Source organism: Aphelocoma coerulescens (assembly GCF_041296385.1).
Source record: "Aphelocoma coerulescens isolate FSJ_1873_10779 chromosome Z unlocalized genomic scaffold, UR_Acoe_1.0 ChrZ, whole genome shotgun sequence".
NCBI classification, from domain to species: Eukaryota; Metazoa; Chordata; class Aves; order Passeriformes; family Corvidae; genus Aphelocoma; species Aphelocoma coerulescens.
In genome coordinates this window covers 57,290,702-57,315,521 of record NW_027184085.1, presented here as the reverse complement: position 1 = coordinate 57,315,521, position 24,820 = coordinate 57,290,702, and the positions used below count along the sequence as shown (strand labels likewise).

At 37.9% G+C, this 24,820-nt stretch overlaps 1 protein-coding gene across 1 annotated transcript in view; it reads left to right on the top strand.

The window, feature by feature from the left end:
• PRDM6 (PR/SET domain 6) overlaps positions 1–24,820 on the top strand; it is a 75,062-nt gene that overhangs the window by 27,682 nt on the left and 22,560 nt on the right. Inside the window, exon 4 of the mRNA XM_069001197.1 lies at positions 22,136–22,263. Coding sequence (XP_068857298.1) covers positions 22,136–22,263 — 128 coding nt within the window. The remainder of the gene's footprint in view (positions 1–22,135; positions 22,264–24,820) is intronic.

Here is a 24,820-nt window from a genome sequence, read left to right as displayed (position 1 = left end):
TCATGACAGATGCTTTCCCTGACACAAGACAGGACCTATACCATTCCTAGCATTGGCATTCCACTAGGATTTCCACACACAGAGTTAAGGATATCTGTGCACTAACCAGACAAATGTTTGCAAATGTTGTATTTGTGTGTGCATGCACTCGGTTTGCTTGTGAAGTCTTGTCGCAGCTGAATGCCAAGTGTCAGTAGAGAGTATGGGCACAGCTCACTTCAGCAGGGTAAAAACTGGCCTTTCCTGCAGCTGTTTGCACTGTCTGGGTAATAAGATTATGGCAAGAGTCACTAGATGACACTGTTACATAGTTTCACACAATCGTTTTTCTGACTGCCTGTGTAGATACGCTGTACTGTCTCCTGTAGTTCAGTTCCTGTTAGTTTATACTAATGCAAGCACCAGGATGATTTTCTCTTTGATTAAGTCTTTTAATTAGACTTTGCTGGAAGGCTGAGTTGGTACTTTGTTTTGTACAAGGTTGATTATGGTTTGCATCCCAAAGACCTGATTTTGACAGCAATGATTTCTGCACTGCTAAGAAAAAGACCTGCAAAGACCTCTGCCTTTGGAGAGCTCAGAAGATGGTCATGTGTACCACAGGACAAGGCTGTGTTTACACAGGGCCTGCTGGGTGATCTGGCATGGTGTTATTGGAGAGAAAAGGTCAGCAAGGGGAGCCACAGCTGCTTTACTAGAATCCCACCTGCCCTCCCAGTTCAACCCAGTTCTGACATGGAGTGACGGACTCTTTGGAGCCACTGCATCTTCCATGTGGAAACTGTCTTCCCTTGGCCCTTCTCCCAATGGAGGAATTAGAGCCTCTTGTCTTAAGTAAAGACTTTTTCTCTTTCATTTGATAAGGCTGAAATAGTTAGACTCACCAGGCTTTACTATTTTATGCTGTCATTTATAAAGTCAAGATTTTGCTGCAGTTCAAGCAGTGGTATCCCGTTCTTGTCATGCTCCAGACATTCTCATAGTCTTGCCACCACATATTATCTCAATGCTTCCATAAGATGACTTGAGACATCCCAGCCTGTTAAGTCTTGAAATTAAAATTGAGTGGAAGTGGAACACTTTTATTTATTTATTTATTTGTTTGTTTGTTTTTACTTTTGAGCATGTGTCTGAAAAGCTTCACCAGCACAGTAGTTTTGGGAGCAGTATGACAAAAAAATGTGTTTTTTTTCCTTTTGCTGTTTTTCCTTTTGCCCCGCTGTAATCGTTTACTGGGTAGGAAAGGTCATTTTAGGGAAGTAGCTTTCAGCAGCCTTAGAAACCACAGCTCTCTTAAAAACTGCTGTTGTTGCTGTGTACTCAATTAAAAAAAAAAAGAAAAAAAGAAAAAAAATAAAAAAGGGAGAAGTATATTTTGGAAAGAACACTGAAAACAAATTTAAAAACCTCAAGCTCCAGATTGGTTGACAACATGCTTTCATAGTCATAATGGTGGCTGAGTGTTTCAAGACTGGTATGATTCTATATATTTACTAATAAATGCATTTATATAGAGAAGGTATATTTTTTCCCTAGTAAAAAATATACAATAGTCACACTTCAGTGTTAAGATGATAAAAATTGTTGATACCCTTTTCTTCAAGTGCATGAGAAAGCTACCAGTATGAAAACAGTACAAAAAATGACTGAATTCTTTGAGTACTAGGCTTGGTAAGAGACTAGGATCCACATCTAGGGTGTGGCAATTAGTAGCAGGTTGTGCTTGGAGCATCAGCCAGTAATATTCAATATCAGTAAGTACCTGATCTAAGGGAGATGACCTTGATTATGATGTGTTGCCCTCTGATGTTGCCTGTTTCTCTCAGTTGTCTCAGTTGTCTCTACAAGGACATTGGGCAATAGGGTGAGGTTACGTACTTGACCCCACCCCATAGTTGGTTACTGCTGTGTGAAGTGAATCCTACCCTCAAGTGTGTAACAAGCTTCATTTCACCCTGCATTTGAAAAAAGGAAATCACCAATAGTGCCCCAATATTTATTATCAGGTTCCCCTATGGCAAATTCACTCAGAACCTGTTGCATTGCATCCAAAGATGTTTCTGCACCTCTGGGCAGATACAAGCCAAATAATTTTAATCGGGGTAATTATTTCAGTCTTATAAACAATGTAATTTCAGAAAAAATTAGCTTACCACAGGATACCAAAATCTCTGTAAAGCACAGGAAGTAGCTGTAAGTACATCCCCTGCTGTCATGACCTAGGTAACTAATTTACACCCAGAGAACAGACTTGTCTGTACCAGTCTCAGTCACTTTGATTGCATGCTCTAAATCAGTAAGATTTTTAATCTGTGATTATAATTGATATATATGAAAGATTGGTATCTTTTCCTATGCAATGCATCTGACATAACTACTAAAACAAAGGCTGCTTAAATTAAGTGTCCTATGTTTTGCAAATAAAAGGCTTTCAATGTATTTATTGGATAACATTTGTTCCCAATCGTAGCCATCAGAAGGTCAGAAGAAGTTCAAAATTACACGATGGAGTTTATCTATTTTTTTTGAAAAATGACCTGGTTATTGCCATAGCAAGTTATATTAAATTGTTTTGGTTGTATGATGTGGGATTTTTATATTAGTGCCATATTTAAAATATATTTATAAAACAGTTGAGCTTTGACCTTTATCCTTCAGATCTGTGCAGTTTTATAATTGAGACATTTGCAAATTTACAGTTAACGTTATTTTGTCAGGAACCAAGCAGAGATGCACTTTAAAAGGAAAACTTTGGATAATTGCATCATGATGGATCTTTTGAGTCCTGTTTATTTTTTCTCTCAAGGATATTAAATCAATACAAATCTCAGAACTCTCTGTATTCAGTATGTGAATAACATATGTGATGAGATTTGGATTTTTTTCTCATTTATGTGAACAGTATATGTAGATGTAACATTAAAGTTGACCAACTGTTTAAGCAGAATTGCAAAGTTAATGGCATGGTTTACATCAGGTGTAAAATGGGAATTGCAACACATATCTTTGTAATATTACCGGTGAAAAGTGCTGCAATCATTTGTTTTAAGTGCTGTAGGGTCTTCCTGGTCTTTTTCTCCCATCACCACCATAATTTAAAAATATGCTAGGTATCTGCTCCTGCTGGTTATTATTGTACTGCCTTTGAGAGGATTTACACTCTAATTAAAAAACCAAAACACAGACGCTCTGCGTTACGGAGCATGATGCCTCTTGACACTTTGTAGAACTTCCATGCAATTTTCGTGTAAAGAGCTGCTCATATTAGTACAATTTTGGGTTTGTTTCAGATCATATTTACAATGTTAAAAACTCTGTTAGAATCTGAGTGTTTGTTTTGGTGACTGTTGGTTTTGAACACTTATAGGTAAAACACATTTTAGATTGAGAAAATGTCACAAAATGTGACATTTAAATCTGATGAATATGGAAAGTATCTGCAATTGAAGTGTGTTATTGCTAATGATTTACCTGTAGTGATTGAAATGGATTTAATTAACAGTCAGAACAGTCAGTGGTAGGAATACAGTAATCCCTTCTGCATTTTCACTGTATTTGATGTCATAGGTAAGAAGGTATATCTCCTGAAATGCGGAAAAAGTAGGAAAAAAAAAGAAGAAAACAGGAAATGTAGTTTTTGTCTTTTTGAACTGCCAGACAGTGTGTATAGTACAGGATATCCTGTATATATAGTGAAGTTAAATATGAAAAGCATACAGGGCACACTCTTTTTGGTATTGTCATGGCAACTGCACTTTTCCAAATATGCAGCACTTAAATTTCCAGAGATTTGGGGAAAAAAACAGCTACAATTTGGACCTATTGCCTGCACAATTTGTAACATAAGATTTGTTGAGCATGTGCAAACTGTGCACCATGACTTTTCTGTCCTGCATGGTTCCAGATTTCACCTTCTTGCTACTTCACATTTAACCAGGTGACTTCTAGAAGAAGTTACAGGTTTTTGGGATGCCTTCAAGGAAAAAAAAACCTTTGGGGATCAGCAAAGCTCAGTGACCCAATATATATCTCACTGAGCAAAAGCTACTGGGTATTTTTGTGAGCAATTTTGGTCACCACTTTACCTGTCTCTACTTACACACTTCAAGGCACAGTGTCCCAGCACCCCACTCCTGCTGCACCCACAGTGACAGCTTCGCTGTACATGTTGATCTGTGTGCTGGGCTTCCAGTGATAGCAGCAGTACTAAGCGGAAAATAACTGAAAAGTATTTACATATCAGTGTCATACACTGGAGTCGCTGTCAAAGTGGAGATTATTAGAGCAGTGAAGCTTTTGGGGACAAAAGACACACATCCGTACTAAAACCAGGCTTCATTAGTCGTGCTCACTGCACAACTACCCTTTAAAGTATGGAATGCTCCTGAATGTACCTCATTATTAAGACTCTGGTGAGTGTCTTTTCCTCACAGTCAGTTTGTTTATTCATCCTTGATTCCAAGGATTTGCTCAATTTTCTAGTAAGTATAATATATTTCCTATCCAGATGCCACATGGGATTACTAGACAATTTACTTATCTGGACAAAATAAATGTCTTTCCTTTGAAGCCTGGAGTAACTCAGAGCCTTCTCTGCTCTCTACTGGAGAATGAAAAGCGTTTGAGAGAAAGAAGTAAAATCTACCACAGTGACATACTATCATATTCTCTTGGATGAACCCCAGTATTTTTTGATGGAATGAGTCAGCAGAGAGGCTAGAATCACAGTGCATTAACCTCTCCTGTCTCACTCATCCTATACTCCCAGTTTCTTGGAGAAGTTTTAGACAAATTTGAACAGGCTAAGATGACAGTCCTGGGATTGCAGCAGCTCTTTGGGCTGTCCCAGTACAGTGTCTTATCTAAAGTTGGCCGTGATTCTGCAATAGCAGTGACTCCCTAAAAGTTAAAGTACTTTTTCATCTTTCCCTCTCACCTTTTACTTTGATTTTTTGCAGAAAATATTGGCCTCTTTAGTTTACTGTTGTTAGGTGGAGTGAGTTAAAGATACTAAGGAACCAAGGATTTTGAATTTAGGAATGTTTTCAGAATAACTATAAAATATTAAATTTACGTTATCCACAATATGTTGGAGGTCAGTTCGCCCTCAAAACATAATGTCTGACAATTGTGCTTTCTTAGTGTGGGTTAGAAAAAGAATATAGTAGACTTAGGAAAACATCATAATTTAAGAAGTGACACATTTCAACAAAGACATAAAACTGTAGGCAGTACAGAAAAGAAGCAAAACCTTAGGAAACCATTACTTCATTAGGACAAATATTTTATGTCTTTTAAAAGACTCCTTATTAAAAAGGGTGAGCTCTAGGATATTCATGCTTGCATGAAATCATAAATCTACCATTTGAGAACAAGAATTGCTTCTTTCTGTGGATAAATTGATTTTTATTACAGCTTCATCAAATTCTTTCAAAACAGTAATCTCAATGTATTGCTAAGAGTTGGCTTACAGTTATTTTTAATATTCTCTCATCTTACAAATATAGTGGCCAAACCAGTTCGGAAAGTCAGCCATGTACAGTAAGTATGCAGTCAGTGAGGCATTAAAAAGAAGCTGAACAAGGAGTCATTTGCTTACTATCAGCAAGGGGTTCTTGAGGAACCCCTTGCAAAAATAGTTGTTTTCTACATTGTTTCTCTGCCCTTTCTTTAGTATGTCTCCTCTTTGCCCTCAAATGTATGAAATAATATATATCTGACTTACACTGCCTGTTTTCCTATGTGCTGGCAGTCAGGGGGTACCTGCTGGCCAAGAAAGGGCTTGGATTTTTAAGCTGCCTGCAGATACATTCAGGGTTTATTCTTCCCATAAAATGGAGGGAGCTGGTAGAGATCTGTACCCCACTGGGAAACCACAGCTTTTCTGTCTGAAGGGAGGGATGACAATTCCTGCTTAACTCGGGAAAACTGTGAAGTCGTACTCCCTATTATTCTTTTTATAATTAAGCAGAGAATTTTTGTGATTGTGCATGAGGGAGAAAGATACAGGAAGATAGTGGAGAAATATTATGTTTTCATCACATTTTCTGGATCTCTCAATTCATTTATCCTTATCTGTGTCTTTTAGATTGCAAGCTCTTAGGTGCCATGGCTGTTTTTATGTGTGTCTTTAACTGGGGTACAACAGAAAACTGATAACAAATTGTTGGAGTTTCCCAAGGAAACAATTTTTTGTTCCCAAGTTAATGTTTGGAAAATAAAACTGTTTGCAAAAAAATGTCAGTTTGGAAATGGAAATTTCACATGAATAAAACTTAGGGAAAAATATCTGAAAATTTGAAAATACTTGAAAAGTAGTTCAAAATGATCTAAATATGAAGTTCTTACTTTTTCTAAACAGAAAATGTATTTCTCAGTTCAAAATTCTTTAATTTTTAAGGCACAGTAAGCTTACAATGAAACGTTGTATTTTGGTTTATAAAATCTTGAAGTAATATGAATTAAAGAAAAAACAAAACAAAAACTCTTGCTCCAAAGAGTTTTGTTATTGTTCTTGCTTTACAACCATTGTGAGGTTTTGAATACATCCAGCAAAATAATTTTACATGCAGACTTACTAAAAAATGATTAATTTCCCCTTTGTATTAAATGTTGAGGATGGTGGGAAAGTCATCAAAATAATTAGTTTATTTTAATTTTTTAAAATTTAGTCTGAGAAAAAAAAAGAACTTGCTTTGCATAAATCACTTTACTGTTAAAAGATTCAAGATGGATTATAATCACTGGTTCTATTGTTTTCAAATTATTTCATCTGTCTCGAATTTCTTTGTAAAAAAGTGGTCATTTGAGGCCAGCAGAATTGCTGCTTGAACTACTCTACTGTTTCTGAAATAGACCTGCTTCATCTGTGTTGGCCTACATAAGCCATCTATACATTTTCACTTATACATGTTTGGGACAAAAAAAATTGCCCTTTTAGACAAAATTATTTTGGCACAGAGAGGACAGTTGAGAAAAGCTGGAAAGATAAAGGTAAGGCATATAGGTGAAAGAGAATAATGCAGAATAGAGAAAAAGACAAAAAAAATTCTTTGGAATCAGTCCTTCATTTTCACACTAATGAGGTATTCTTAGGTGTTTCTCTGCCACCTGATAGATTTAGGGACAGAAAAAAATGAACATGATGAAACAGTGGCTGATGGAAGACTAGAGGCAAGTAAAGAAAATTTTGAATAGCATTGGTTATCTAAATAAGAGAAAGTTATAATTATCAATAAGAAAATTATTTCTTCATCTATTTAGAAATAAAGACAGAGGAGGACCATAGCAGAATAAATTGTACTCTTATGTGAAGGTCATCCCTTTGGAACCAGAGTCATGGAACCAGCAGAATGTAGCGATCCAAATGTACCATTTATATAGCATATATATGTGCTGCTTGCAATTTTAGGAGTGGCAGTGATTTATTTTTTCCAGGAACAAGTAAGCGTGTCTGCCGTTGAATTGCCAACACCATCACAGCCAGCGTCTCTGTGCTGCTTGGACTTCTCCAGTCCCAGTACTGCCTTTGTTAGATACCAGAGAGCTTTTGAGAACTGCCTGCACCCCTGCAGAATGTAGTTTGGCTCTCTGCTAGCCTTTTGGGGAGAGGATAATTTATATTTATTTGTAAACCTTTATCATTCTAAAATTTAAAAATCTGTGTCCATGAGTTACTTGTAGTCCAGATTAAGAGCATTTTTACAGTTTATTTCTAGATCAAATCTAACTGAATATAGTCTTTCTTGGCATGGATCTACAAAGTGAATAAATACCTAAAGGGGAAGTGCTTTTTTTTCTTATCATTCATGTAATTTTCCAAATTAAGTGTTTCCATTCTCATCTGCTGAGGTTCTCAGACAGGTTTTAATTTTCACAGCATGAAGATGTGATGAGTGCATGAGCAGTTATTCAGATTTTCTGGTCATAGTCTGAGATTAATTACAGAACATAGGTTTATAATAATGACCTTGCCAAACTCCATCAAACATTGATCCTCTTCTGTATTAGCAAATATGGAAATGAAGAGGATTGTGGAGAGTTTAGACTGAAGAATAGTTGGAACCTGTTGCATTTTATCCACCTCAATGGATAGGCAAAATGTTGTAATGATGAGTTCACCCTTTATTTACTGTATACACAGTTTGTGACAGTGGTTTTTATAACTCTAAAAATTACACTTAATAAATACGAGAAGATACAGATTTTCTTGATTACACAAACCTAAATATTTATTCAAGATTTCATGAGAAGTTTGTCTTAATTTAAACAGAGCTAGGGCTGCTGAATGGATGCCATTTTTTTGATGTGGACATGAAACAAGTTTTAGTAATATCCACACTCATTTAACCAGTAAATGTTTTCTACTAAGGCTTTGCTTCAGCATGGTTTGCCTACTGCAATCAGAATGAAACTGAAGTCGGCTTTTCATAGATCATATTTAAGGGTTTTATCCTTCATTGCATGAAGGATTGCTGGCTTTAATTAAAAAAAATCAGAAGAGACAGAAATATTGCTGCTGTAGTTCAGAGAAATGCAGTATTACTTGTATTTTCCCTTTTGGTATTGATGTATGTAGAAGTTGGAGACACTAACACATTGTGGATATTGCTGCTGAGAAGGGGAAAGGAAAAAGATAGGCTTGAAACACAGCCTGCAAGATGGCACAAAGCCAGTGCACTGAAAAATGGCAAATGTCACATTTAACAGCTGGACACAGAAATATTTCTCTTTAATTTGGAAGGAGAAAATTTTTTTCACAGCAGGGCACCCTCAAAAGAGTACAACATCAAAGAGGGTGGGTCTCCCCAGTCAAACATCATCTGGCTCCAGTGATGGAGCAAAATGAATGAACTGTCAGGACTTTTTTCCAGTGTGTATGTTTTTGCCAAGTGAAAAGTAAAAGGTTTAGTGGCTTGTTCTGATCACAGACCAAATCCTGATAATGGAAAGCTGATTCCCTAAAGTCTTCCTCTGATCAGCTGGCAGGCAATGTCTGAAGAAGACCCCATATTGATTGATGGTCCACTTTGTATTGATGGCCCCTGCCACCCTCAGAGATAAGTGAGATATGCCAAATGCTTGACAGGTCTGGAGGGCTCCTGTGATTGTGTCTCAAGCAATGTTCCAATCTAATGTTATAATCCTCATGGAAACAAACACACTTCTAAAGAAACTTAGCATGATACTTACCAACACCAGACTTGCACTCTGGAAAGAAAAAAACCTTTTCCACATTCTCCACTATGATGTCCACTAGCAACATCGGCACTACTCCTTACTGCACTCCTTCATTTGCTTCTTGACTCTGACTTCAGCCCCAAAGAAGCTGCAAACTAGCCATTCCTGTGCTGTTTTTCTGACAATCCTATAATTTAACAAATTTGAAGGAATAATAGACTGTAGGAATTTTTTGATATGAAAACATGGCAACAGAGTTTGTCCAGCCATTACTCATTTGTTTTATGAGGATTTTCAGGCACAGTTTATCATATACTTTATTACTTGACCTTTTAATCATCATCTGGGGAACTTGACATTCCAGACATTCCAAAATATTCCAAACTAAAAATATCACTGTGCCTCATTATTTAAAACTCACAAAGGAATTAATTATATTTTCTAAGGTATGTAATTTTTACTGAAATCCTTCATTTGTGGTAAGCCTTAATGAGAAGTTTAAAAAAGGATTGAAAGAATTATATGTGGAGTCTGTATTGTAGTAGTAAATGGGTGCTCTGCTGTGATAGATGTTCTACACATACACTGTAAACACAGTCCCTATCCATATTTACTTACAAACTCAGAGTGAAGATAAGCAAATAGTGCACAGAAAATGTAATCAAAATCCCTGTTTTCTACAGCCACAGGATAAAGACACAGACTCTAAGTACTTACTGTAAGCCGTGTGACAAACCATTTTCAGGGCAGGAGCTAAACCCAGGCATCTGCAGAGCAATTCGAGTGTCTGAATGGAGGTGTTTAGTGGCATTTTAAATCCTGGAAAGTATCTAAGACATACTGACAGGGCTGACAAGTAATGCTCAGAACTTAAGGATAATTGCCTGTCTCCTGGAGCAGTCACTGGTGCTTTAGTGGGCTACTTGAACCCACAAGAAACACTAGTGGGAACTTAAGTTTAAACACCTGAATATAACTGCTATTGCCCTAACCCAATAACAAACACTTATGAGTGGATCACAACCAATATATTAGGCAGCAGAACGAAGCAATGTTCTTGACATTTCTTGAATGTAAGGCTACTTGTGGACAGGCTTTCTTTTCAGAGGGTTTTTTCACGTGAAGTGTGTTCTGAATTACGGTTGAGATCTTTTTTCAGGTTTCTTGTTTTCATAGAATGCCCAAGACCAACGAGTCAGGAATTTCAAAATGAAGGTGGTAGAAGTCATCCCCATCTTCTGAGCTGATGAGGTGATTTTCAGAGATTCCTTCCAACCTTGTGGTTCCACAGCTCCCTGAAGTATCCTACTTAAATGAGACCATAGCCACTTACGCTACATGCAAAGAAAATTGAAGAATTCCTTGTCTCAAAGCAAGTAGTGTTGGTTAGAAAATTAGAGTGAATTATGTAATCTTTTACCTGCCTAATAATAGACAGGTGTGTATGGCCCATAATGGTCCAACTAAGTTAAAACATGAGTCCCATTGACTTCAGTGGCTGTTTTAAGTCTAACTTGCTAAAGGATTTCTTGCCAGTTCTGCTTCAGGATTGAGAATGTCTCTACAGAATCAGAGAATATATGAGGTTGGATGGGACCATTGGAGTCACATAGTCCAACCTCTCTGAACAGGGAGGGTTTCCTAGAGCATGCTGCTCAGGCTCGTGTTCAGACAACTTTTGAATATCTCCAGAGAAGGAGACTCTGCAAATCCTTGGGGCTGTCTGCTCTAATGGTCAGTCACTCTCACTGTAAAGCTTTTCCTTGTATTCAGGTAGAACTTCCTGTGCATTAGTTTCTGACCATTGCCTCTTGTCTTATTGCTTGGCGCCATCAAGAAGAGTGACTCCATCCTCTTGACACCCTACCTGCACATCCCTCACAGTCTCTAGGAACTCTGTGCTTGAAAAGATAAGTATCTTTATATTCTAGTTCTTAAAATGCTTAAAGGAACATGGTATTGGAGCTTTTAAAGTCCTTAAGGTAAAGAAAAGAATGAGAAGCCCCAGGCACTGCAAACTAAAACAAAACAAAACTCCTAATCTAGCAAGTCTCATTCACGGAACGATAATTGTGCCATGTGTTCTATGTGCCATATTTCAGCATGTCTGAAAATATCCCTAAGCACTGAGTCTGGGATTTGCACATCTAAGATCTGCTACCTCTCTAGAAGTGCTGATTCATGCATAAAACTATGAAAACGTGGTTTTGAACAGTGTTTTGAAAAAGTGCTTAACAGAAATTATAGGACTGAGGGATGAAAAGCTGTGCTGTTCTTGGGCCATCAGCTTCCTCTTACAAGCAAGGTAAGCCTTGAGTTTGAAGAACAGTCCTTCTGTACTCTTGTTCCTTCTCATATTTAAGAATCAGGGCAAATTAGAATGATTTCTATGTATGAGTTTCTTTTGGTCCTGAGTGATTTCTCTGAGATCTAGAGCCATCAGTAAGTGTGTACCTGTTCACTTACTTCAGCTGCATTGTCTAGCTTGATGCTGAGTGATAAAATCTGCCAAAATCCTTCTGGAATATTTGGTTGTGTAAAGGAATGAAAAAATATGAGACAAACACTTTTGAATTTCACTTTTTAATGTCTAACAGTTTTGAGAGCTTTCAAGAAAATAGCCAAAGCTCTGTCATTACCTTGCAAAGGAAACAGTGCTCTGTTTTCAGAGGCACTGGGAGCAAGAAAGAATCACTGTAACTGTCTTGTTTCTCTGTCTCAGAAAATAATAGGAGCTTTATTACTGAGTAAGTTCATTGATTCTTTCCAGTTGAATGAGAGTTTTCAGTATTGGGCCCTTATCTGTAACTCTTTCCCTGTTGTATTTGCTGGGATATGCATTTACCAGTCAATGGGTGTGAGAGTCTTCTTTTCGGGTTATTTCAGTTTCGATAATTTCCCTCTCGGTTTTTAAATAATCCTTTCCTTTTTAGTTTGGTTTTTTTTCATATTCTCTCTGAATTGTGAGCCTAGATTGGCAACACTTTTTCTCTTCATGCTCCATGTCCCACACAGAAAAGACTGGAGAAAACCACTTCAATCTGTCACCTCCACGTGGTGTTCAGCTACCAGGGCTGCACAGGAACACAGTGTGGTGAGCAGGGTGGAAATAACAATGTTAAATAGAAATGTCTCCATTGCAGAATTACTCATGGCTGGAGCACCACAGCTTTTTTTGTCCTATCAGTGGACCTGTCAGGAGAGTGCAAAACTACACACAGGGAAGGCCCTGTGATGTCAGTGGATACTGCAAAAGCACTGGTCCTTTACAGACCTGCTCACATGCATGCAAGTTTCCAGCTTCATGCGTGGTGTTTTTTCTGCTCTGCGTCTTCCTCTCATTGCCCTGGTGTTGAGTAACACTGTTGTGTTACATGAAATTCTTTCCTCTTCCAGGACCTCCACGGGCTAATGTCAAAACAAACCACTGAGACTTGACTTAAAAAAGAAGTAATTTTATGAAGTCCACATAATCAGCAGGGCACTGCTTTCACGACACTTTCTGGAATAAGGCCCCAATCCTCCAACCGCTTACACAGATGCTTGATTTCACACACGAGTATTCCCGTTGAGATCAATGGGGCTACAACATGTGCATAAGTGTTTGCTGGACTGGGGTCTAAGTGAGAGATGAAGCCTTTCACCTAGCACAGACAGTTCAAACCAATGTTTATAGTTTCATACGCCATAATCCTTTGAGAAACATTAAATAGCTTTTAATATTATTTGGCAAGTATTCTATTTTATAAAATTTGTTAGAAGATGCCTGCTAGATTAAAGAGAAAAACATTAAGTACATATTACAAGATGTATGCTCCATATCAGATGTGGCTAATTTTAGAAAATTGCTTTGAATTGTGTGAGCAGTCAAAGAAGACCATTGGCTGTTAGGATATATTTCTGTGCATTTTCACAGAGGGGTTGCATCCAGTTGGACGAAAGTTTTAGGTTGACTTTAACCAGCGAGGCCTCCTGATATTTCCTCCTTGCTCATTTTTTCAGATTTCTATTCTGTTAGTTGCTTATAGCACTTCAAAATGCTTTGGAAAACTTGATGATATTTCTAAGTATAAACAAATGGCATGTAATACAAATATCTCAATAAAGAAAAATCATTCTTTGAATGGACTGTTGCATTTTCTACATGGCAAGGAGATACCATCAATTATTATTTTAAAAATAGAAGCACTTCAAAGCAAGTAACTAGTTATTGACATGGATTTATTTCATATAGATACAAAGACTGTAGTAACTGGCTTTAATTTTCCACATAATAATAAACCAAAGTCTTCTTATCTCATCCTAAGACAACAGCTTGAATGTTATCTGTAACATATTTATATTTTTGATTCTGCTATCTGTCCATAAATAATCTGAAGGCATATTTTAACTGGTAAAGCAAATCAATTAGTCTTATCAAGAAACAGTGGAACGCATGAGAAGTATTTATAGCTAATGTCTTTCTGAAATAATGACCATGCAATTGAAAGGGAACCTGTCCAAACATTTCCACTTATAGTAGAACGAGGTTGATGACATGTATACTACTATTGTTGCATACCAGTTTTATGTGTGTAGTTGATTATTACAGATTCAGTAATATTTATTAGGTATCAAAATTGGATTTATCACAATGTGATGAACGGTCTTTTCTTTATTCTGTCTGGGAATAATTTGCCTGCTCACTGTATAGGTAATCTAAAAGATAGTGTGTAATTTACAAAATATTTCAATGTCTGAGATGTGGTCTTTGCAAATTATGTGATTATAAAATATTATTGTTGTCATAAATCAACATCAGTTTTTCCTTGTAGTTAAACTGTATTTGGAGAGTTTTCCATGCATTTTAGTTTTCCTCTGAGCTCCATTATATTTCACTTTTCTTCTATACAGTGAGACTAAAAGGTTCTTAGAAAGTTTGCTGAATATCCTTACTTGGTCATCAAGCTAATGAAAGAAGTGAGAAGGAAGTGACAATTAAATGCATGATTGTTTCTACACACCTTTCTCATTCAGTGTGTAACAAGGAGAAGACACACATTTGGAAGGGCTCTCCTGTCCTGAAGCAGATGCCCACCTCCTAATATTAAGGCATTTAAAGTCTAAAAGCATTCATTTTTGAACATTTGTTGCTATCAATATGAACCCAGCTGTAGTTTGATTTTCAGCCTAAACTATGCTCCTTAAATGTAATATTTTCAAGGAATTCTGCTAGTAGTATTCTCTCTTTCAGTTCATGCAGAATCTTCTGAACATTTCAGATATTCTATCTAATGAGGTCCTTTGGCAGAGTGTTGATTTCAAAGACAGCTAAGCACCAGTATATCACACAAAATCCAACCTAAATGAATAAGTTATCAAGTCATGTATACAACCCAGTTTGCTTTCAGTTTTACACGATTAGAAGCTCTAACAAATAAACTCTTGTCATAATAAACTCTAGAGTTCATTGGCATTTTGCTTAACAACCACTGCCTTGGGCAAGTCAAACAACTGAATTTTACTGTTCAGTTATCTGTGTGAGTCTCAGAGCTTTTCAGGAAAGAGGCAGCTATTTCTTCAGCCTGATGGGAGAGGTAGCCTTCCCTCCTGTTTGTTCTGTTGGCTCTCTTCTACCAGTAATGCCACTGAACATTCTTCTCCCCTCTATGAAAGAACACATGTATTCAACTTCTCTTACACTACTAGTTTATTACAGAGGATGAGTAAAATGCCACAAAGTGAATTTAAAAAAAAGATAATTAAATGAAGATACGGCAGTTTCCTTTAAAAGAAGATGATGGTGATGACAGGACTGAGTGTTTATGGGTAAGAACAAAGGTGAAGGCCAATATAGCAGATATTACGGTGGAAGTCTGTTATAGACCATCCAGCCAAGATGAAGAGGCGGGTGAAATATTCTATTAGCAGCTGGGAGAACTCTCATGATTGTCAACCCTTCAATTTACCCATGTTTGTTGGAAATGGAGCACAGCAGATGGGAAAAAATCCAGGATGATCCTGGAGTGTGCGGAAGATAACTTCTTGACATAGATGGTGAGGGAGTGAGCTATGGAATGTGCCATGCTGGACCTGTTGTTTGTGAACAGAGAAGGACTTGAGGGTTATGTGGTGGTCAGAGGCGGTCTTGAGCACAATGGCCACAAAATGATTTGAGTTTTCAGATCTCGGAGATGTAAGGAGGAGGATCAGCAGAGCTGCCATCTTGGACTTCCAGAGTGCAGACTTTGGCCTGTTTAGGGGACTGGATGACAGAGTCCCTTGGGAGGCAGTCTTAAATGGCAAGGAGTCCAGGAAAACTGGATGTGCCTTAAGAAGGAAATCTTAAAGGAGCAGGAGCAGGCTGTCCACATATGCCAAAAGATGAATTGGTGGGGAAGACGATTAGCCTGGTCAAACAGAGAGCTTTAGCTGCTAGTTAGGGAAAAGAAGAGAGTTTGTGATCTTTGGAAGGAAGGGGCACACAACTCCAGAGCACTGCAAGGACGTCATGAGGTTATGCAGGGAGAAAAGTACAAGGGCCAAAGCCCGAGTAGAACTTACCTGCTGTAAAAGAAAATAAAAAATGTTTCTATAAATTGCATAGCAACTTAAGGGGGGCCAAGGAGAATCTCCACCCTTTGGTGGATACATGAGGAAACAGTGACAAAAGATGAGGAAAAGGCTGAGGAACTTAATGCCCTCATATACCCAGTCCTTAATAGTAAGACCAGTTCTTCTCTGAATAACCAGTCCTCTGAGCTGTAAGACAGGTGTGGGAAGCAGAATGAAGCCCCTGTAATAAAGAGAAAAATTGTAAGATACCTGCTTCTCCATTTAGACACACACGTCTATGGGGTCAGATGAGATTGACACAAGGGTGTTGAGGAGGTGGTGGAAGAGCCCACTAAACCACTTTCAATAATTTATAAGTGGCCATGGCTCATCAGGGAGGTTTCTGATGACCAGAGGCCAGCAGACATGAAGCTACAAGAGGGGCAGGAAGAAGGATGCAGGGAACAACAGGCCTGTAAGCCTGATCTTGGTGCCAGGGGAGGTCATGGACCAAATCATCTTGAGTGCTGGCATGCAGGCAACCAGGACTGGGCACAGCCAACACAGGTTTAAGAAAGGCAGGTCCTGCTTGACCGACCTGGTCTCCTTCTGTGAAAGTGTGACGTACTTCATAGATGAAGGAAAGGCTGTGGATGTTGTCTGTCTGGTCTTCAGTGAAGTCTTTAACACCATTTCCCACAGAATTCTGCTGGAGAAACTGGATGCTGATGGCTTGTACTCTTCAAGTAAAAAACTGAAACTGGCTGTGTCCAGAGAGTAGAGGTGAGTGGTGCTAAACCCAGTTGGTGGCTGGTCACAAGTGCTGTTGCCCACAGCTCCGTGTTGGAGAGCAGGCCTGTTCAATACCTTTATCCATGATCTGGATGAGGGGATCAAGTGCACCTTCTGTCAGTTTGCAGATTACACTAATTTATGCAGGAGTGTTGGTCTACTGGAGGGTGAAAGGGCTCTGCAGAGGGATCTGGACAGGCTGGATTGATGGGATGAGGTCAAACAAGGGCAAGCACCAGGTCCTGCACTTTGGTCACAACAATCCTACATGATGGGACAGGTTGGGGGAAGAGTGGCTGGAAAGACGCCTTGGTGGAAAAGGATTTGGGAATGCTGGTTGACAGCAGCTGAACATGAGCCAGCTGTGCCCAGGTGGCCAAGAAGGGCAACGGCATCCTGGCCTGTATCAGCAATAGTGTGGCCAGCAGGACCAGGGCAGCAACTGTCCCTCTGTGCTTGCCACTGGTGAGGCCACATGGCCAGAACTGTGTCCAGTTCTGGGCCCCTCACTACAAAAAGGACACTGATGTGCTGCAGCATGTCCAGAGAAGGGCAATGGAGCTGGGAAAGGGTCTGGAGTACATGTCCTGTGAGGAGCAGGTGAGGAAGCTGAGAGTGTTTAGCTTGGAGAAAAGGAGGATCAGGGGACCTTATTGCTCTGCACAACTGCCTGAAAGGAGGGTGTAGCAGCATGGGAGTTGGTGTTTTCTCCCAAGTAACAAGTGACAGGAGAAGAGTAGGCAGCCTCAAACTGCACCAGGGGAGATTTAGCTTGGATGTTAGGGAAAAGTTCTTCACTGGGAGGGTTGTCAAGCACTGGAACAGGCTGTCCAGGGAAGTGGTAGAGTCATCATCCCTGGAGGTATTTAAAAGTGTAGCTGTGGCACTTAGGGACTTCATTAAGTGCTTGGCTTGGCTATGATCAGTTAAGGGTTGGATGATTTTAAAGGTCTTTGCAACCTAAACAATTCTATGATTCTATAATTGCACACCTTTTACAGACTGTCAGCTACATAGCCAGGCTTGTAACCATTACCCTTTTTGGTATTTTTTTCAACTTCTGTTTAGGATAGACACCTGTAGAAGATGTTGTTGTGTTTTTACATCAAAAGCAAGGTCTCACAATAGTAAGATTTACATAATGTAGAGCTTATTCAGTTCTGATGTCCAAGTCAGCAAAGAAGAAACTTTGAATGTAACTGTGGCTTGTAGGTTCATGCACTGTTATAGAAAGAATACAACTTGTATGAATGCTACCTCATCTAACATGTCAGTCTGGTTACAACTTCTTCACCATATTACCAGTAGTTTTGGGTACACTTTTGCTATCTTGACCCTACCCACTGAAGTCAAGAGTAAAACTTCTTTTGAGAGAAGAAGACTCATAGTAATTGATTTGAAAATTCTATGATTTTATGCACATGGTATCAATGAGAATAGCAGCGAACAGCAAAATGCAGGAGTCTCTACTAATGGTAAGAATTAATTCTTGCATATTTTGTGGTTTTCTTCACATCTCTTTTGATGCCTTGCAACATAAAACAAATATTCTAATAGTTACTTTTAGAAGAGAATGGTATGTGCAAAGAAAAATTCTGTTTTCAGGATTAATCTATTCTCTGATTGCCGGAAATGAAAATGAGTGGTCAAATAATTGTCTGTTAATATCTTTCTTATCTGACTAAATGGAAAAACAAAATGCAGGAAGAATTTCTAAAGACATAATCCTTTATCAGACCATGGAAAGAGAACAAGGGAAGTCAATAGATAGAGAGGAAAGAACTTCAACAAACTATTTTTGGTTTTGCCGCCTCTTCCATGAAATTGTTTTTAATTGTTTCAGAACTTGGCATTCTCTGCAGTTGTGCTGTTACATTTGAACTTCTTTAATCTAAAATTTTGTGACATCTATACCAGAAACTGGAGCAACAATCTTTAGCATTGGAATTAGATTTACCCCATTTATCCAAGTGAGCAGTACTGACTATCAATACTGAAATGAAGGTTCTCAAAAGGCTCTTTCGCACTCCACCATGTCTTCTAATACTGCTTAAATCTTAGATGGTCCTTGTTTATTTTACTTAGTTATGGGTGTTCAGAGATTTTAGAGCATCACTTATATGAGATGCAGTGTGCTTTAAACGTTATGTTATTATTATTGCCATTGTACATTGCTCTTATCATTGTCACTAAAGTAACTGTATCTATGTCCTCCAAATAATTGTCAGCAACCAATACAGCAAGTAATACCTCCAGTCCTTCATATCTAATTTATGTTTGCATGCCATTACAAGATGAACACGACCTCTATTTATGTCTTGATTATTTAATAAAGTGGCATTTACAAGGAAGAGAATAGGAAATACCAAAGAGAAGACTTGTGTTCTGATGACTATGCTTTGGACTCATTTTCTTGGAAAATAAAGCCATTTCTGTTGTATTCTGAAGTCAAAGGATGAAATTCACAGAGTCAAAATACGTGTCACATTCTGAGTCTCTTGATCTGCAACATACCAGTAAAATATCCATAAATAGTCAAGAACCTATTAAGAAGATAACTGTATGGCAACTGTTAAGGGGACTGTAATGCATGTCAAATGAGGTGAGTGCAGTCCTCTTTTTTCAGATTCCAGTCTCTTCCACAAATCTGGTTCATTCCATTACAAAACAAACAAACAAAAAACTCACAACAAAACCCAAACCTTTAAAACTCAGCAAAACCAAAGGTTATCAAGTACTTTGTGTCAGAAGAGGAAAAGGTCCAGTAAGAATCTTAGGTAACACTTCCAACACTACTTTGTAACCAAAGTAGAAAAATGAAATAACTAACTGTGTTTCCCTTACTTAGATTAGTGACTGATGTGAGATACAGAAAAAATAAATACTGTGTCTGCAGGGACTTGGAGAAATGGTATTTTATTTTGCCGTGGCACTCTGGCAATGTGTTAAAAATTATGCCAGTGTAGATGGATGTAATGAACCAGTGAGGTAGTCAAAGACTTCCAGTAACATCAGTTTATCACAGGTTTCTGCAGTATTTTCTGTAATAGGTACTATGAGTGTTTAAGGATGTATGCATGTGTAATAGAAATGTGGATGAATATGTGTATCCATAGTTTACTGTAGTGCCTGGATTCACGGCTTGTGCTACAGGTTTGCTTTTTCTGTTATGGCAGGTTGTGGTTTGCTCCATCACGAGGATTTCTTCAGGCAGTTATATCTTCGATGGTTGCCTGATTTATGGAACTGTAAAATAAATAAGAACTCTTGCATGATAGTGACATGAAAAATAATAAGTGTATCCAGTTTTTGTTGTCTTTTCCAGATTTTGACCTGTATTGTGCAATTTGACAAATAAACAGATTCAACACATTGTTATTTCCCTTCTAAGCTTAGGGCTTCTGCTTCCTTACAGATGGGTTTACAATCCTGTAAGAACAGGGCTAAGAGTGATATTGGATAGATTATGACTATGCAGGAATGTCAGTAATTTCTCCTAGGAAAGGAAGGCATAGTGTCACTTGATGCATCACTACTTGCGAGAAAAAAGTATTTGAAAGTACTTAGAACAGTCCTTCCAATTCACCAAGGCCCAGGAAAGATCCAGTCCTATATTTTCATGACAGATTTTAATTTTTCATATCAGTTAATGACTGTCTATTTACAAAAAGTTCTGAGTAAGACCCTGTGTGTCAAGATATGAGTGTCAGTACTGATTATGGCAGACCTGTTTGTCTTTCCTGTTTCATATCATCTGGGGGTTAGGAAGCTATCAGCTCTTCTTTTATGGGAATTGTTTTTGCCTCATGTTAAGCCATATTGTTATGTGAATAAGCAGCATGTAAATGGATAGATAATAAACACTGCTGAGAATGTTTGCATAGATACTGCCAAAATGGTTCCAGCCAAGTACTGTTAGTCATTAATTTTTCCTTCTCTTCCTTTTTATAGGCTGATTTCCTATAGAATTTTTCTGATTTCATCATGGATTTTTATTGTTTAGCGTATTTTGCTCACATATTCAACATACATTAAGATATTTGCATAAGAATAGGTCCATTCTGATAATCAACATGCTACCATACATAAAAAAATAAACTCATCCCTGATATTGGAGTATTTGTTTACTTCTGAGGACTCCTGATTTCTCTGTCTTTATTTCACTCAGTGCATGTTGGGGTAGCATCTTGCTTATCCAACACAGGAGTATTTGGCCAGGTTCCACCTGATGCTTGTCACAGACACTCAGGAACAAATGATAAGGATTGCCATAGACACTTGATTTCTATGTCACTCATCCTCTTGCAATGGGCATATTGCTCCTGATTACTCACAGTCCCTCTTGGCCAACAACAAAAGCAAGGCTGGTTCCTGAATTTGCCACTCTCCTTTGGTGGAGGAAAAAACTGGATCTCGATTCCTGTGTATATTTTTTTGTGAAACGTGGGAAACACTCTTTTAAAAAATTGGACATATTGAATATAGCCACATAATTTTCAAGACAATTCTCTTGATATTGAAATAGACATTCAAGATTGTTAATTTGTATATACTAGAAATGTTCAATTCAATGTAATAAATGTGCATCCTCTTTAGTTAGCAAAATTAATACTTTTAAGAAGACATTGGTTTAAGCTCATACAATTACAAATGGTGTAACATTTTTGGGATATGGATATTAAAGCAAATGGTGTTCATAGAGAGGAAAAAGGCATGAAAATGAGATTTACTTCAGACAGGCAGTTCAGATGCATTTGTGAACTTTGACAAAGTAGTTGTGTAACAAGTAAAAATCTTGTGAGATAGCATGCTTTTATTAGGATTAGACCTACTTAGATAACATTTTTAAAACAGTCAGTAGGGCAGGTGTGCATGAAACATTTATCTTTTCATTTTAGAACCTCCAGAGCAACTTTATTCTTGACTTCAGAGAGAGCATCCACTTCCAAATAGAAACATAATACTGTCTTTTATTTTAAATTACCATAACTGGCTCTCATGTCCTTAGCAGAGATGTCATGTTTAGGAAAACGATGATTCCCTCAGGACTGATTTCTCATTTAGTACTTCAAAAAATTATATGTCTCAAGGGAGCTCCTAAAGGCATCATCAACTCCATTTTTCCTTCTAGTCTCATTTGTTTTCATATTACGAATCCTACAACTCCCTAACATATCACGTGAGGCTTCTGAAGTACATGCTCTTGCTGCAGCTGAGATGTGAAAGAAGGGATACTTGTTTAGGGATTACTACTGCCCCTTGCTCAGATGTCCCAGCCATTTCAATGCACGCTTTGCATTCAGATTTTCTTGTTTATCTGGCAGTTCATTATTTAATGCCAGCTTGTCAAAATAGGTTAAATATTCTTTGGGAAACATGGTCACATCTTTGAGACACCACAAATATTTTTAATATGAAAAGATTGGCTTGATAAGAGAAACATGATAAAATTGCATCCCTCTAAATACTTTTCTGCTTTTTCATGTATGTTTCTAAGAGTATCAGTTTACAAATGACAAAATTCATGGCAGTAAAGTCCTGGAAAAGCCACAGAGAGACACCAGCAAAGCAGTGAAAATGATTGCTGATGATTTGTTCTAACTACTTGACCTTGTGACATCTCTCCCAGATATATGACCAAGATGGGACACTGCAGCACTTTATCGATGGTGGAGAACCCAGTAAGTCAAGCTGGATGAGGTACATCCGATGTGCAAGGCACTGTGGGGAACAGAACTTAACAGTGGTTCAGTACAGGTAAAGTGGTTTTTGATTCACTCAACGACGCAAAATGAAAATGTTTTATCAGACTGTAACTGTCAGAAGTACTGCTGCCTTTGATTGCAAAGACAGTTTCAGAGCTCTGGAGGATGTGCTCACGTGGGGCAGCACATGCAGGGTGAAGCTCCAGGGAGTGAGGGCAGCCCTGTGTCACTTGTGTGACCACCACGCCACACAGAGCTCTCTGCACTTTTCCAAATAGTCTCATCAGAGGCAAGCCAACACAAGCAGTTCTCCACCCTCAGTAGAGATGTGTGTGATAGGGGAGGGGGAAAAGTGGCAGGAAAGGAGTTTTGCACCCAGAGGCACCCTGAGGTTCAGTCATGAGGTGAGCTTTTATGTTGAGTGCACCTGCTAACCAAGATTGCTAGTGCTTGTACCTCTTATCTGGCTGGCTAGAGAAAGGCAAAATGTGAGAAAAATGTAAAGAAATTTTGGTGCATTTTACTTTGTACTTGCAAATGGATCCAGAAAACCCAGACAACACATTACATAAATACATGATCTCAGCTATAAACAAACCTTTTGCCTTAGAATCAGAAGCAACTGCTTGGCCTTATTAAACGTGGTAGGAAGCACATCAAAGAATGCCCCAGGCTTGCCAGTCACAGTGAGCAATGAATTTTGCTGGTTGCTTTAGAAAGCAGAGTTTCTTTTATTCAGGAAAAATCTTAATCTTATTTAAACTACCTTTAAAATTAAAAATAAAACATACAAAAGCAAGCTAAAATGAAATATATGAAGTTTGATTATCCCATAGAGATCCAATTTAACAATGGTAAAATTGTTCAACTGCATTTTCAACTTTTTTATTCTCTGGCCAGTTGTCTAAATAATGCTGCAGTTAAAAAAATAACTATCCTATTTATACATTACAAATATTTTATTATATACTTAAATATTTGCTATCTATAGCTAAAATACCATTGGATTTTAAATAAACACACCGGATAATGAATAAAGAGAGTTGTGATGAAAGGGTATTTTTGTAGGTATCTTGCGGACTATTTCTCAATGTGGTGATATGTGCGTGCACGTATACGTATAAAAATAAGAAAAAAATAGATGCGTACATATATATATATATATATAAAAGTGAGCATGAGAAAGTCATTACACATCTGTCAATATTAAGTGGATTTTACAACTCTCCTTTCATGATGGAGTTTTTACTTAGAGTTCCCTCTGTTGATCTGTTTTCGATTACTTCAGATCTTTATAAAATGAACTACAAAAACACAATTTAAAAAACTGGCATCCATCACCAGTGACTGCATCCAAGTGTAAGAAAATAGAAAAGTTGGACACTGAAAAACCAGCCTAATTTTTATTGTACATGGACGTCCTCCTCACAGAAAGTCAGCTGGTTTAAATTCATTCTGTTATGATTTGTAATATCTAAATGGAATTTTCTTCAAAGTGCTCTTGATTGATTGACCCTTAGCTGAACGTTTTGTTTTTATTTTGAGGCTGACAATAATGTTTGTTGGCATGTGTTCTGCTTCAACTGCGTTGGGACGCCATGAAGCTATCTTTATGAGTCATCCAACCACAATACTAAATACATGTCAGCAAAGGAAATATTATCCGAAAAGGGAAAAATCCCTTTGATGTACTTCAACATGCAGAGATTTCTGCGAGTTTTGGAAGCTCTGCACACTTGTAAGGGACGGTGTACACTTACACTTTTTTTTCCCTGCCCACTTCAAGCCCCACAGACCACCCATTGCTCAAAAACAGTTCTGCTCTTTCAGCGGCAAAGTGTGTCATTTGGTTTTAGCACATTCATTTGCTGGGCTGCTGTGTTTATGTTAAGGGAAGCCAAACTGAGAGATGAAATGTTACAAGGGTGAAGTACAAAGTAGACTCAATTTTTCTCAAGTTAAGAGATGCTGGTAATTTATAGTGTGGCTCCAATTTTCATTTTTATGTAACAGTGGAAAGAACTAACTAAATCCATAGCTCTGGGAAGAAAGAGAGAGAAGAAGAGGAGGAGAAGGAGGAGGAGGGAAGATGAAGGGGAGACAAAAAGGGGAGAGTTTTTGTCAGATATTCATAGAAGGCTAAGAAAACCGTTCTGCTTAGCTAGCAGTGCCCTCCTGAGACAGGGTGGCAGTAAGCGAGGAAAATAACAAGATAAATGAAATTTTTGCAGCTGCTAGTAAAATATTGAGAATCTGCACTTTTTTATTGATCTTTATGATCCTGTTGCCAAGAGCCACTTTGCGGTGACAAAATATGTTGACAAGTGCATATCTCACTGCCATGAAAAATGTGGTAGAAGATTCTCCTTATGTCTGCAGTGTTATACAAGGAACAAATTGCATTGCTACAGCCAATTCTTTATAGAAAGTCTAAATTTAAGGCCTACCAACCCTAAACACTTTTATCTTGAACTTCAGAATAATGTTTGTAGCAATTCTTCACTCAGAAAACTGGTTGAGGCCTAACTTTTTTTCTTTTTTTTTTTTTTTGGTCTATAGATATTTTTCTGCCTAACATAAGCTGTTATAAAAAATGGTCATTTCTTGGT